Source organism: Coregonus lavaretus (genome assembly GCF_964263955.1).
Source record: "Coregonus lavaretus genome assembly, chromosome: 34".
Lineage (NCBI taxonomy): Eukaryota > Metazoa > Chordata > Actinopteri > Salmoniformes > Salmonidae > Coregonus > Coregonus lavaretus.
In genome coordinates this window covers 23969901-23984322 of record NC_140021.1, presented here as the reverse complement: position 1 = coordinate 23984322, position 14422 = coordinate 23969901, and the positions used below count along the sequence as shown (strand labels likewise).

General features: G+C 41.7%; 1 protein-coding gene across 1 annotated transcript in view; it reads left to right on the top strand.

The window, feature by feature from the left end:
* Nucleotides 1–14422, top strand: part of LOC311109167 (cadherin-12-like) — a gene marked incomplete at both ends in the record, with an annotated part of 103770 nt that overhangs the window by 66897 nt on the left and 22451 nt on the right. Inside the window, 2 exons of the mRNA XM_084151997.1 lie at nucleotides 7684–7937; nucleotides 12707–12843. Of these exons, the coding sequence (XP_084008123.1) occupies nucleotides 7684–7937; nucleotides 12707–12843 (391 nt within the window). The remainder of the gene's footprint in view (nucleotides 1–7683; nucleotides 7938–12706; nucleotides 12844–14422) is intronic.

Here is a 14422-nt window from a genome sequence, read left to right as displayed (position 1 = left end):
TTGATGCGGTGAAGTTGTACTGTCCCCTTAGCAGAAAAACACCCCCAAAGCATAATGTTTCCATCCTCATGTTTGACGGTGGGGATGGTGTTCTTGGGGTCATAGGCAGCATTCCTCCTCCTCCAAACACGGCGAGTTGAGTTGATGCCAAAGGTTTTGGTCTCATCTGTCCACAACACTTTCACCCAGTTCTCCTCTGAATCATTCAGATGTTCATGGGCAAACTTCAGATGGCCCTGCATATGTGCTTTCTTGAGCAGGGGGACCTTGCGGGCACTGCAGGATTTCAGTCCTTCACGGCGTAGTGTGTTACCAATTGTTTTATTGGTGACTATGGTCCCAGCTGCCTTGAGATCATTGACAAGATCCTCCCGTGTAGTTCTGGGCTGATTCCTCACCGTTCTCATGATCATTGCAACTCCACGAGGTGAGATCTTGCATGGAGCCCCAGGCCGAGGGAGATTGTGTTTCTTACATTTGCGAATAATCGCACCAACTGTTGTCACCTTCTCACCAAGCTGCTTGGCAATGGTCTTGTAGCCCATTCCAGCCTTGTGTAGGTCTACAATCTTGTCCCTGACATCCTTGGAGAGCTCTTTGGTCTTGGCCATGGTGGAGAGTTTGGATTCTGATTGATTGATTGCTTCTGTGGACAGGTGTCTTTTATACAGGTAACAAGCTGAGATTAGGAGCACTCCCTTTAAGAGTATGCTCTTAATCTCAGCTCGTTACCTGTATAAAAGACACCTGGGAGCCAGAAATCTTTCTGATTGAGAGAGGGTCAAATAATTATTTCCCTCATTAAAATGCAAATCAATTCATAACATTTTTGACATGCGTTGTTCTGGATGTTTTTGTTGTTATTCTGTCTCTCACTGTTCAAATAAACCTACCATTAAAATTATAGACAGTCAGTGGGCAAATGTACAAAATCAGCAGGGGATCAAATACTTTTTTCCCTCACTGTATATAGAACCATCTGTTTTTAATGTGTACACTATTACATTAACCCTACGGCACCGTAGAAAGATGCATTTAAAATACACAATAAAATAACAAAGCACTGCAATTTCTAAACACAAAGCACAAAGCACAATGAACAGCAAAACAGCAGTATTGATTTAATCATTTGAAGAACAAACTGAAGTGATTCCTCTAACTTGCCTCCAATTTTACTTTTCAAAGTCAGAACCATTTTTCAGCTAGTCTAGTGGACCTTTTCATCCCGGTCAGTCGTCATCAATTAAGCACTTAATTTCGCCAAAGACAGACAGTCTCATTTCTCTATCAGAAATGTAATTTGTGGGATTTTTTTACATTCAACTCTCAGAGAGCCTCTAAACCATTGCCGCTTCTTGGGTCCTGATGAGTTACTACTGGGCTCTAAAAAGGTAATGGTCAAAGCTAAGTGCTAAGACGACGGCACCATCTTCAGTGGAGAAGAAGTGAAAATGATGAGCCTGGATTTTCTGCTTGTCAAACAAAGTAAGTGGAGGTTTTAGATATGTGGACACACTGCCACCCATTGGGAACTTTAGAATCAATGGCTTCCAGTAAGCGTTTCAACATTTATTTAAGATCGAAGTCCTTTGAAAGTACAAAACCGACTAATCCCAAAAGTGATGAAAATCTCATTTGTATTTTTTCTGTTAATTTGAATGCACAGTCATCCTATACTGTGTATCACTGTTAGAGAGAGTGAGCTGATGGATATATAGCAAATAGGGACCTTTACTGACATACCATGCTGAAATGGAGAGAACAGTCTTAGAACTAAAAGCTGTGGTTTGAGCTGCATGTTACACTAGGAGGTGAGGGGAGTTATTTTGGGCCCTGGTGTGCAAGGCACCCATGGAGGAGGAGGAAGAGGAGGAGGAGGAGGAGGAGGAGGAGGAGGAGGAGGAGGAGGAGGAGGAGGAGGAAGGCAAAGAAGATGCAGGAGATACAGGTGGCCCAACACAGACATAGTACCTTCATCAAACCTTAAGCGTGTGTATAAGTGTGTGCATGAGGGAAAGGAGAGAGAGAGAGAGCAAGAGGAATGTAGAGATAAATAAATGAAAAGAGAGAGTGGAAGAGAGAGATTGAGAAAAGGAAATAAAGAAGACTAGGAGCAATGCACTCAGGATGGAGTGGTGGTTTCTCTCTGGTGGCCTGGAGGAGTGTGAATGTGGGCGTGTAATAGATTAGAGTTGTGTCAGGGCTCATCTGCGGCTAAACCCTGTCCTAGCTAGTGTGAGGATTCCACTCCCCTATAGGCTCAGCTCGCTGCAGTGTGGACAGCTAGGCAGGACTTCTGCTAGGCTGCTAGCTGGCTGCTAGCTGGCTGGTGGGTCTCGCAGACCAACACCAACACCACATCACTGTGTTTGCATCCCAAATTGCACCCTATTCCAGAAACAGCCCACTACTTTGATGAGCGCCCTATGTGTCATGGTCAATAGTAGTGTGCAATAAAGGGAATAGGGTGACATTTGGGACGCAACCTCAGACCGACACAACATCACTGTGAGAGAGCTGTATGGAGGGAAGAGCAGTGAGAGAGCCAAGGACAATGACCAGTGTGACTGATGGTAGGACAATAAAGTGAGCATCCTCTTCTCTATCTCCGCAGTGTGAGGCCACCAAATGCAATGGAACATCAAGGCACTCTCCCGGAACGTAAATGGTGCTGTAGGTCCCCTCATTGTGCTCCATGCTCAATTGACCGGTGATGTCATGGGAGGAGATGGAGGGCTAATGCTAGTCTGACACCCCCATGATGGGGATAACTTTTTAGAGCTGTCAGTCAGTCAATGGCTGAGTTGACCCTGTGAAAAACACAGCTATAGCTCCAAAGAGAGCTATTGGACCGGCCCTCATCCACTGAGCCGTTTATTATACATACTTTAATGGCTGGACTGATCTGGGGTCAGCAAGAGACCCTGTGCCTTTGCCTTTCCTGCTATTCTGCTTCCTTTGTTGTTGTTTATGAGTGGAATAAAAAATGGTGTTGTGTTGACTGCCCTGTTCGGCTGTGATTTTCTCTCATCGGAGCTGAAGTCATGTGAAGCAAAGGGAAGTTAATGCTTCATGAGTGACATTGTACTACATACATAATACTAAATGGGATTCATGATTCAGCCGCTTATGAAAGATTTAACAGGAAGGATTGCTCAATTTTACACCTGCTTTCATCTTCGGGCTTGTTTGTCTGGCACTTATACAGGTGTGTTGATAATTAGCTGTTGTGATAAAGTGTCATAATGCAACAGTTTTTCTGTAGAAAAACAGGTTTATATTTATCTCAGGGTGTTAGCATGAGATTGGACCCCCTGGTTAGAGGGCTGAGAGGGGAAGGGAGGGAGGGAGGGAGGGAGGAGGTTAAGGAGGGAGGGAGGAAAAGAGATGGCGGAATAATGGGGGAAAGAGGTAACAGGGGGATGGAGGTTGTTGAAAGATATGTTATTGTAATATTGAACTCAACACAAACAAATGGAGAACCTATTAAAAATGTATCATCCTGCTTCCGCTTCCAAATAAAGCACCAGGGAGTTGCTAGGCTGAGAAATGCCTGCATAAAAAACGCGCTCAGGGAGGTAGATCAGAGGGAGAAGCCAAAAGCAACCCCCAAGTCAAAGCCAGAAATACAGATAAAAAGGAACGACAGTTTACAATATACTGTATGTACTGGGTTTTTAAAGGGCTATTATAACAAATGTTGTCACTTGTATCGTGTTTTGAATTCATAATTTTGAAATCTTATCATCTTTACCTAAGAGATTATGACGACAGTGCCTTGATTAATTCAAAATTAACAAAGTCCCTTGGATCATAAATAGTGTTCAATTGAAAAACCTTGGGTTTCCTTCATTCAGTATCACCGCCAGTGCAACGAAGGTGTACATTTACATATCAAAGGGCTAAACCAGCGCGTCTAGAATTTAAAGCATGCTCTGTTGTGATGTTGAAGAGCAGCAACACTGACATGAGAGGAAGTCTGTCTGTCTGTCCTCTTTACACATTCCCCTCTGTTGAGAAGAGAGACCATGTGGTTGCGTCTCCAAGGGTACCCTATTCCCTATATAGTGCATTACTTTTGACTAAAACCTGGTTAAAAGTAGTGCTCTATATAGGGAAAAGGGTGTCATTTGTAATGCAGACTACCTCTCTCAGTCAGTGAACGTAGAATAACACGCATACAAATTCCTGTCATAATGAGACACTTCAGGAATGTGGAACGCTGAAAATGTTTTTACCCATAAGACACCAGACCATGGACATGGATAAGTGGGGCATGTTCTAGATAGGGAGGTAAGAACATACTTCTCTCTTATCTGACAGCAGACCCCAATAATGCGTCTAAAATGACAACATATTCCCTACATAATGCATTAATTTTGAACAGAGCACTATAGGCCCTGGTCAAAAGTAGTGTACTATAAAGGGAATAGGGTACCATGTGGGACACAGCCTTGGAGATGTGTTTTGATTACAGCTCAAGCATTGACACATTAGCTAGTTCCTCTCATTAACTTAGAGTTTCTCTCATTACCCCTCTTCACCCCATTTTGTTCCATTTTCACAGCTTTTTGGTGGAAGCCATTAGCAGAAACATACCCGGCCAATCCAATACCGGGGCTATCACTGAAGTCAGACACATTAAAAGAGCGATGAAGCTCTTGACATTCTTCCCAACCTAACCCTGGCAACCCATGGTAGTCTATGGGATTTATTTGACATTTAATCATCATAGTGGGTGAGTTTGTACATTGTGAACAGGGTGTTCAAAATGGCTGCATTTTCTTCCTACCTATAGAGTTGCAAAATTCCAGTAACTTTCCCAAAATGTACTGGTTTTCTATGAATCTCAGTTGGAAGATTCACAGAATCAGGAGGGAATAAGCAGGGATACAGAATCCTCCAACCAGGATTCCTGGAAAATCTGGACATTTTGGGAAAGAATCAGAGTTTTGCAAACCTATTCCTACCCATGTATTGCTGAAAACTGTGGCTGGCCGGGAGTGCGTTTTCCACCTCTGACCTCTGCTGTTACGACATCTTAATTCACTGCTTGGCACCCTATACTGTATGACGACGTTTACAAGCCAAAGTTCTGACCTTTGAAAATAACTTTGTGGACAGGACTTGATAAAAATGTTAGAGGACTAAGGAGGAAAATAAAAGCAGTGCTAGCTGGTATTTTACAGGCTTGGGGAAAGCTACTGCAATTCATTTATGTTCTCTTTCTAACGATTTTTAAAGATTTGAGTATAGCTACAGAACCCATTTACCTAGAATTTATACATTGGCTTAAAGCATGGTTTTCCCCAGCACACCATTTGGATAACAATAAATGGACATCGGATATGGAGGAAATCGAGTGAGATTTCAGGCCTCCATCCTGGTTGTGGCGATGCTTTGTGTGTATGCACGTGCGTGCGTGCGTGTGTGCATGTCCGTGCATGCGTGTGTGCCTTTGTAGATACACGAGTGGGTACTGCGTGTGTTTGTGGATATGGAGTGTAATGTCTCTCCAGGTGTCCAGTGAGAGTGTGTCTAATGAGGCCTACTTTAGACCTCCCGCTGCACACCTCTTCTCTCAACCTCCCTCCACCTGTGCCTATATTTCAGCTGAGCAGGGCCTCGTGTAGCTCAGTAGGTAGAGCATTTGTGCTTGCAACGCCAGGGTTGTGGGTTCGATTCCCACAGGGGGCCAGTATAAAAAATGCATGCACTCACTAACTGTAAGTCACTCTGGATAAGAGCGTATGTTAAATGTAAATGGCTATGCATTGCTGTGTGTGTGTGTGTGTGTGTGTACGAGCTGTAAGGTAAGGGAACAGCCTTTCTTTGAATGCTACTGATCCCCAACCTGAAGAACATGAAAACTTAAGACCTGTGCTTGATAACAGCATGTAAATCTACAAATACTGTAGTTCTAATGTGACCTTTTAAATGCTAGTGACTCATTGACCCTAACACAAGAGGTGCTGAGGAGTAAAAAACCCTGTTTACACTAATCAGTCATCTGATTGTGAGGCAATTTGAATGTATTACATGCCTTTTACAGAGCAAAGTGTTTTGTACTGTACTTTTAGGCACCAAACACTGCATTCCACAGTAAGAACCTTTTACCAACGGTCAAGCATGGTGGCGGTAGTGTGATGGTTTGGGGATGCTTTGCTGCCTCAGGACCTGGACGAATTGCCTTAATAGAAGGAACCATGAATTCTGCTCTGTATCAGAGAATTCTACAGGAGAATGTCAGACCATCCGTCTGTGAGCTGAAGCTGAAGCGCAGCTGGGTCATGCAGCAATACAATGATCCAAAACACACAATCAAGTCTACATGAAAATTGTTTAAAAGCAACACATTTGACATTTTGCAATGGCCTAGTCAAAGTCCAGACCTAATCCCAACTGAGATGTTGTGGCAGGACTTGAAACGAGAAGTTCATGCTTGAAAACCTACAAATGACGCTGAGTTAAAGCATTTCTGCATGCAAGAGTGGGCCAAAATTCCTCCACTGCGATGTGAGAGACTGATCAACAATTACACAGAGCATTTGGTTGCAGTAATTGCAGCTAAAGGTGGCACAACCAGTTATTGAGTGTAAGGTGGCAATTGCTTTTCACACAGGGGAATTGGGTGTTGCATAACTTTGTTAATTAAATAAATAAAGTAAGTATACAGTTTTTTGGTTATTTGTAAACTCAGGTTCTCTTTATCTAACATTCGGTTTTGGTTGAAGATCTGATAAAATTCAGTATCAAAAATATGCAAAATTAGAGAAAATCAGAAAGGGGGCAAATACTTTTCACGGCGCTGTACATGACAGACTGTACACTGTACATGACAGACTGTACACTGTACATGACAGCATACAAATGTCATCAAGACATTCACCATGTTTTTTCCTCACAGAAACTGTATCATGTTAAATTCACAACTTCTCCCTCTCGCTTGTGGCCTCCTTAAACATACATTTTACCTCAGCTTTTACCAGATGTTTTCACTTGTTGGCACCATAAGGAGACTTGAATATTCCCAGGATTTTGCTGGTCTAGGGGCAGGGAGATAGCATTGGTGCAATAGTGGCTGGGTGTTAGTCGTTTTGAAATACACAGAAACAAATGTCTTTCATGTGACATAGGACTAGTCGGGTGTGACTAGCATGCTCTGCGGTCACACATGAGAGGTCAGTGTGTGTGTGTACGTATAATATGTGTGTGTGTGTGCGTGTGTGCGTGTGTGTGCGTGCGTGCACATATGTGAGTGCCGGCCGGCCACACATGAGAGGCCAGGAGACAGGCAGTGGTGCGGACATGGTTGTCACCACTAGTCGATGTTTACATCGCGGCTGCAGACATGGTGTTGTTACCGATGGTTACGGAGGCAACCCTAAGCTCTAGCTAACTTACCCGGTGCAGAGATGTCAGAGACATAGGAGCGAGAACACTTGAACCTGTAAACTGACATTTGTTGAGAGCTTTTATAGAGCAGTTAATGCTTCTGAACCATGTAGGATTATGCAAAGCTGCTTGACTTTCTCGCATGGAGTGAAATCTATTGAGGATATGGAACACATTGAGTGGGTGTAAACTAAGTATGCATTATTGCAATTTCACCTTTGTTGAAGTCAACACAGTCAATACATCTAATCACTGTCTTCTTTTATTTTCTTTCTATTTATCTTTCAGCCGCTGGACTATGAAACGAAGAAGGCCTACACCTTCAAGGTAGATGCATCCAACGCCCACCTGGACCCGCGGTTCCACAGCTTCGGGGCATTCAAGGACACGGCCACAGTGAAGATTAACATCCTGGATGTAGATGAGCCTCCAGTGTTCACTAAGCCCTCCTACGAGATGGAGGTATACGAGGACTCACCTGTAGGCGACATCATCGGAGCAGTCACCGGACAGGATCTGGATGCTAGCAACAGACCTGTCAGGTAAGTTAAAGGTCCTGAAAACTCATTCTGAAAAGTGCTTTATCTCTCCTGACTAACTACCACATTGTTTGAAATGACAGGCTGAGTGGGCGGGGAGCTTATATTCATGAGCTCAACTTGACTGCCAGCTCTTTGAAATGCCTATGTCAAGAAACTTGGATGCAGTGAGCAGTGTTGCAGTAAAATCATCTCAAGCAAATTTGTTGATACACAAAGCAACTCAAGCAACATTGAAATTGCATCAATGATATCATTTTTTTATGTACTTAACAAAAATATAAACGCAACATGCAACAATTTCAACAATTTTCAACGAGTTACAGTTTATATAAGGAAATCAGTAAATTGAAATGAATTTATTAGGCCCTAATCTATGGATTTCACATGACTGGGCAGGAGCACAGCCATGGGTGGGCCTGGTAGGGCATAGGCCCACCCAATTGGGAGCCAGGCCCAGCAAATAAGAATGAGTTTTTCCCCACAAAATGGCTTTATTACAGACAGAAATACTCCCCAGTTTCATCAGCGGTCTGGGTGGCTGGTCTCAGAAGATACCGCAGGTGAAGAAGCCGGAAGTGGAGGTCCTGGGCTGGCGTGGTTACACGTGGTCTGCGGATGTGAGGCAGGTTGGATGTACTGCCAAATTCTCTGGAACGACGTTGGGAGGTGGCTTATGGTAGAGAAATGAACATTAAATTCTCTGGCAACAGCTTTGGTGGAGATTCCTGCAGTCAACCTGGCAATTGCATGCTCCCTCAAAACTTGAGACATATGTGGCATTGTGTTGTGTGACAAAACTGCACATTTTAGAGTGGCCTTTTATTGTCCCAACACAAGGTGCACCTGTGTAATGATCATGCTATTAAATCAGCTTCTTGATATGCCACACGTCAGGTGGATGGATTATCTTGGCAAAGTAGAAATGCTCACTAACAGGGACGTGAACAAATTTGTGCACAATATATTTGAGAACTAAGCTTTTTGTGCATATTGAACATTTCTGGGATCTTTTATTTCAGCACTGACGGATATGTTGACATGACAACTGCGTCTGAGTTTTGAACAAACCTTCCCCCCCTTTTGTTCCATGCTGGCTGAAGACCTAGCTAGCCCGTAACTAGCTAACACAGATGAAATGAGAAACATATAAGTATCTTTGCCATAGATGAATAGTTTAAAGTTGTAGGATATCATTTTTAATAATTTGGCTGCTCTAAATTATTTTGACCAGCAGGTGCCACTACTGTACAATGTGTTGATCAAAGCCTTGAGTAATGAACCTATTTTTGACACAATTGGCTAGGAAGAATCAATTCTTCATTTCCCCATCACTAATAATAAGGTATACCACCTTAATGCTTCGCAACAATGGGATATACAAAGGCTTTTAGGGAACTCATACACTTCTGTAAGCTTCAGTGAGACTATAATATATATATATATATATATTTGTTTTAATGTTCAACTTTAACATGTAATACTTATACAACAGAACAGATGAATAGGAATTACATTTATTCTCATGGATGGCTAAAAATAACTTGCTGAATGCCACTCCCCTACTAAAGTATGCCTCCAGTCTTCTGATCTGACCTGCTGGGTCATATCTCAGTAACCCAGTATCAATAACCCAGCAGAAAACATCCCAAGTAATTGACCCAATGCGTGCAACCCAGCAGTTGGGTCAACCAAACAACCCAGCATTTTTTTTGGAGTGCAGTTGTAACTAACCTGATTCAGCTTATCAACCAGCGAATTATTAAAATAAGGTGCACTAGATTATCGTTAAGGTGAAAACCTACAGGACGGTAGCTCTCCAGAAACAGGGTTGGAAAGCCCTGGAATAGGACACTCGGTGGCACTGTAAGATCTTTGTTCCAGGTCTACACTAACCTGATTCAACAACAATAAAGCCCAAACCATCTCTACCTCTTTTGCTGTGTTACCCAGTCCTGTCAAGTAAAGTTACAGGTTTAATTATGGTTTAGGAAATAGGATGAGGAACTATAGGAGCTTGGGTAGTGCTGTAATACTATGTTCTTCACTCCTGGACCTGAGGTACTCTGACACATATACTTTTGTTACAGCTGAACAATACTAAACTGATTAAGTTACTCAACCAACAATGAAGCCAAAAACTCTCTCTCTGTCTCAGTGCAAAGCATATTTAAAATAAAATCTCAGCACATAGTACACAATTGAGTGTCCCGGCACAGATGGAAACAGAGCACATTGTAACAAAAATTATGAAGGGTGATTTGTCTTGGAGTCTATTAGTTAGACAGATTACTTTTTAGTTCTACAGTGGTCATTTTCCAATATGTACTACTCAAGGGTTGAACAAGACACAGATGACAAAGATAGCCTGTTGCAACCAAGAAAGTATTTGTTTTAATATGAATATTTCATCTCGTAAAAGACAATAGAATGGATGAGGCAGAGATTTGTAGAACAAAAAGCCTTTGCTCTCCATTGTTTAGATTTTTCACTTTGTCTTGAGTGTGTTTAATTATTCAGCAACTCCACATTTTCATGCCATGAAAGAAGAGACTGCTTTCTCACCTCCAAAACAATAGTACCAATGACCTTCCATGCATAGCAAATCACACTTTTAGAGTTTAGCCTCCACAGACTCCCACTTTTTAATGGTGGATCACCAAGTTATCTCTAACTGAGGGAAGAACAGGCATGAATAATGCATTTTACAGTTACTCCAAACATCAACTTAAAGTTCAGATTACTTTGAGGGATTGCATTTGTGCAACCTTTTCTGACATGACAAGAGGTCACGAACATCTGAAAGCATTGTGAAAGGAAGAGGTGCAGCATCCAGTGCCCTCGCTCGCCTTGGCTGTAAACTCTCCGCCTCCTCCATCATACTCTGTCACGAGAAAGGCCTTTATGGCCTCCTCAATAGTGACTCGATGGAGGCGAACGTTAGTTTGTGCTGTGGAGGAGAACAACACAAATACTTGACTGCACAGTCCACATTATTTCAGAATGTTGTGTTCAGTTGATGTGCAAGCTTCTTCTGCACAGACAATATTTCAGAGAAATATTGAACGGAAATATGTTCCAAAGTCATGAGTGGCAAATTGGAATTCTCTTTTGAGTTCTCTTTGTGACAGACTACACATTGTATGTGAAAGAGTAGAAGAGGAGGTGTGGTGAGGAGTTGTCTTTCCAACTACTCTAGTTTGAGGATCAGGCCGCACTTCAATGCCAATTGGTTGAACAGAGAAAGTTAAGCAGTTGTGAACTGCATAGATGTGCTGAATTCAGTGCTATGTCGCTGTCCATCGCCAGAGTGGTTCTAAACTGTAAAATGAACTATCCATGGTCCTGCACAGTGTCTAGAGCTGTCCATGGTTCTGAAAAGTATGCAGGGCTGTCCATGGCCCTGGATAGTGACTGGAGTTGCCCATGGTGCAAAACAGTGAGTTGAGCTGTCCATGGTGCTGAAAAATGGACTGAAGCACTATACGCTATCCTATCTGTTGAGTTTTGTTTTGCTTCTCTTGTTCACTCAGTTATTCCATTGACTGACTACACACATATGTTAGGTATTCACAATTAAGTATATATGATGTTACACAGCTGTTGATGTGTTTTTTATTTATAATATTTGCATATGGTGTTTAAAATGGGACTAGAGGATGATATTCTTTCTTGTAAATTGAAATATTAATATAAAATACAAGACTGGTGATGTGTCTTTTGGATACATAATAGAAATTAAGTTTGAAGGGATGGTATCTTTTCATACTAACCATTACAAAGGATATCTTAAAACTAGCATTTCAAAAGGGAGATCATTTATAAAGCTAAACTGATGAGACAGGTTGAGATTCAACCATAAAAATATCGGTAATGCCCAAAGGATGGCTTTATAAGCATTCACCCCTTTGAACCTGTAATCAGAGTTGTAGTGTAATATTCATCAAAGAAAGTAACACTGAACGGTTCTTACTAAATCAGGTCTACTTCAAGGCATTCAAATAAACAGGGTTAAAGAGAGGGCTAAGAGAACTGGGAATTTGAATAGAAAACCACCAGAATATTTTTTTAATGAAACATGTTATCTGGTTAGAACTTTACTCTGTCTCTTTAATGGCTGACTCTAAAACATGTTCTTGTTACTAACTCATAAATATGAGAGACAAGGTTTTAACCATTGACCTGTTTCTCAGTGATCAGAATCTCATGTAAGCTGTTGGAGAGCTGTGCTACCAACATTTTACATTCAAGGAAAAGTACAGTATAGGACCAACATATAATGAACATGCAGCTTGCATCCTTGTGTCTTAACGATGTCACTGCTTTCAGTTGCCCTTAACCCTCAATCAAATAATGTTTCTAGAGCAATGTTTCTTTTAAAGGCTGCTTGTGTTGTCTCCATTTGTGTTACTCTAGAAAAGCATTTTGTCAGCATAAACCAAGATATATGTGCCCCCATTACTCAATTAGGATGTATGCTGCTTACCACAGCCCATTTTGTAGAAATGCCCTTAGTGTATGAGTAATAAATAATTATTAACTGCGTCCCAAATGGCACCCTATTACCTATATAGTGCACTACGTTTGACCAGGGCTCATAGGGCTCTGGTCAAAAGTAGTGCATTGCATAGGGAATAGGCTGCCATTTGGGACACAGCCCCTGGGTCAATATATTACAACAAATTCTACACATTTGCCCATGGGGAAAATCAATTCCTTGCTACCCTCTTGTTTATGTGGGAAATGGCCTAATTTACCAAACTTTTTATCAGGTATTCCATTGACTGGAAAAGTGACCTGGACAGCTACTTTGACATTGATCCAGTGGAGGGAACGATTTCCACTAATGAACTCCTGGACAGAGAGAGTATCGCCCAGCACAATATCACCATTGTGGCCACCAAACTTAGTAAGTATGATGACAACAGATTGATCGTGATTCATGTAGGTGTCACTGTTGCCTTTCTCTATTGTTATCTGTGTGAAGAATTTAAGGTGGTTTTACTCAAGTCAATAGTCAATCCCATTTTGTGTGAGTCGTGTATGGGCGACCGTAAAGCATGATGGCTCCTCTGGAGCGTGTTTCATCAGGACATTGTCTCCTCTGGCCGTGCCCACCTAAAATGTCTCTTAAACTCTCTCTGTCTGACTCTTCATGCTTTACCATCTATACATTTTAACTGTCTTCTAAAGCATTTTAGGATCTGAGTTTTCTTGTTTGAATCATCTTATATTGACGATGATGAAGAAATTGTCTGTTTTCAGTCACGTCACAAAAAAGAGGTAGAGTCAAATATATGCATGATGGAGAGCCCTGCAGTGTTGCTTTAAGAGTTAATCACATCACTGTGAATTTAAGACATGCCATCAGACTAATTATGTTTTTATGAAGGAAAGTGAAGCAAATTTCCAGATAAATAAGCAAATCCATCGTCATCAAGTCATCAAATCTGCTAAGAGCCATCAAAGTCATTATCTGGGAGGCAGGCTGATGCTCAATCAAAATTACCCACGCTGTATTCTCATTAAGACGGACTGTGAAATAAGGGCCATTAAAAGTTGAGCTGCTTTTATCGCCTTGGAAACTAGAATTAGTCACTTCCCCTCAAGGTCGTATTGGGTGGGGGTGAAATGCTAATTCCTGTTTCTGTAGAGAATGGAGGAATGGATTGATGGAGGGGGTGGAGGGATGGAGAGCTGGAGGGTTGGAGGGATAGGGGGCTCAGGCCGTCATACTCATCATGTGAATCAGCGATTGTAATGCTTTTAGATGATTGTCTGTCTGTGTGCTCTGTTTTGTTATATTCACACTTTGTGGATAAAAATTGTATTGGGGGGCCAACCATGCAGGAGCTAATAGTCATAACATATTATTACACTACCCTACGTTTCTATTTGGACAGTGAAGCTAAAACTTTTAATTTGGCTCAACACTCTTAAAAATAAAGGTGCAAGTTGTAACCAAATATGGTTATTGAGAGCGATGACATATGGGAACCATTTTAGGGTTTCTAAAGAACCATATAAAAATCAAAAAACAGAAATGTTTCGGCCCTACAGGAACAGCCCTGTGCAGGGTTTTAAGCCTTATTTGAATATTTCCCAGGGTGCCTTTTGAGTATATTTTAGAGTTACCAGTACCACCCATGACTGGGTTTGCTAGTGACAAAGACATGGTTGTTGCATTCGTTCAATTTAACTCCTGTTGTCTTCACCAAGTGAGATCCTAAGTGAATATGAAGACAAAAAGGCTACACTACGGCATGTGCGACGACATCTATAATAATTTGGCTGTTCTACATTTTTGGGACCAGCAGGTGCTACTAGTGTACATTGTGTTGATCAAACCCTCGAGTAATGAACCTATTTTCGACACAATTGGCTGGAAATGCTCAATGCTTCAGGAAGCTTTATTTCCCCATCACTAATTCTATACTTCTTTACAATAAAAGTGACTCCAAAATGGCACAATATATTATTTCCCATTA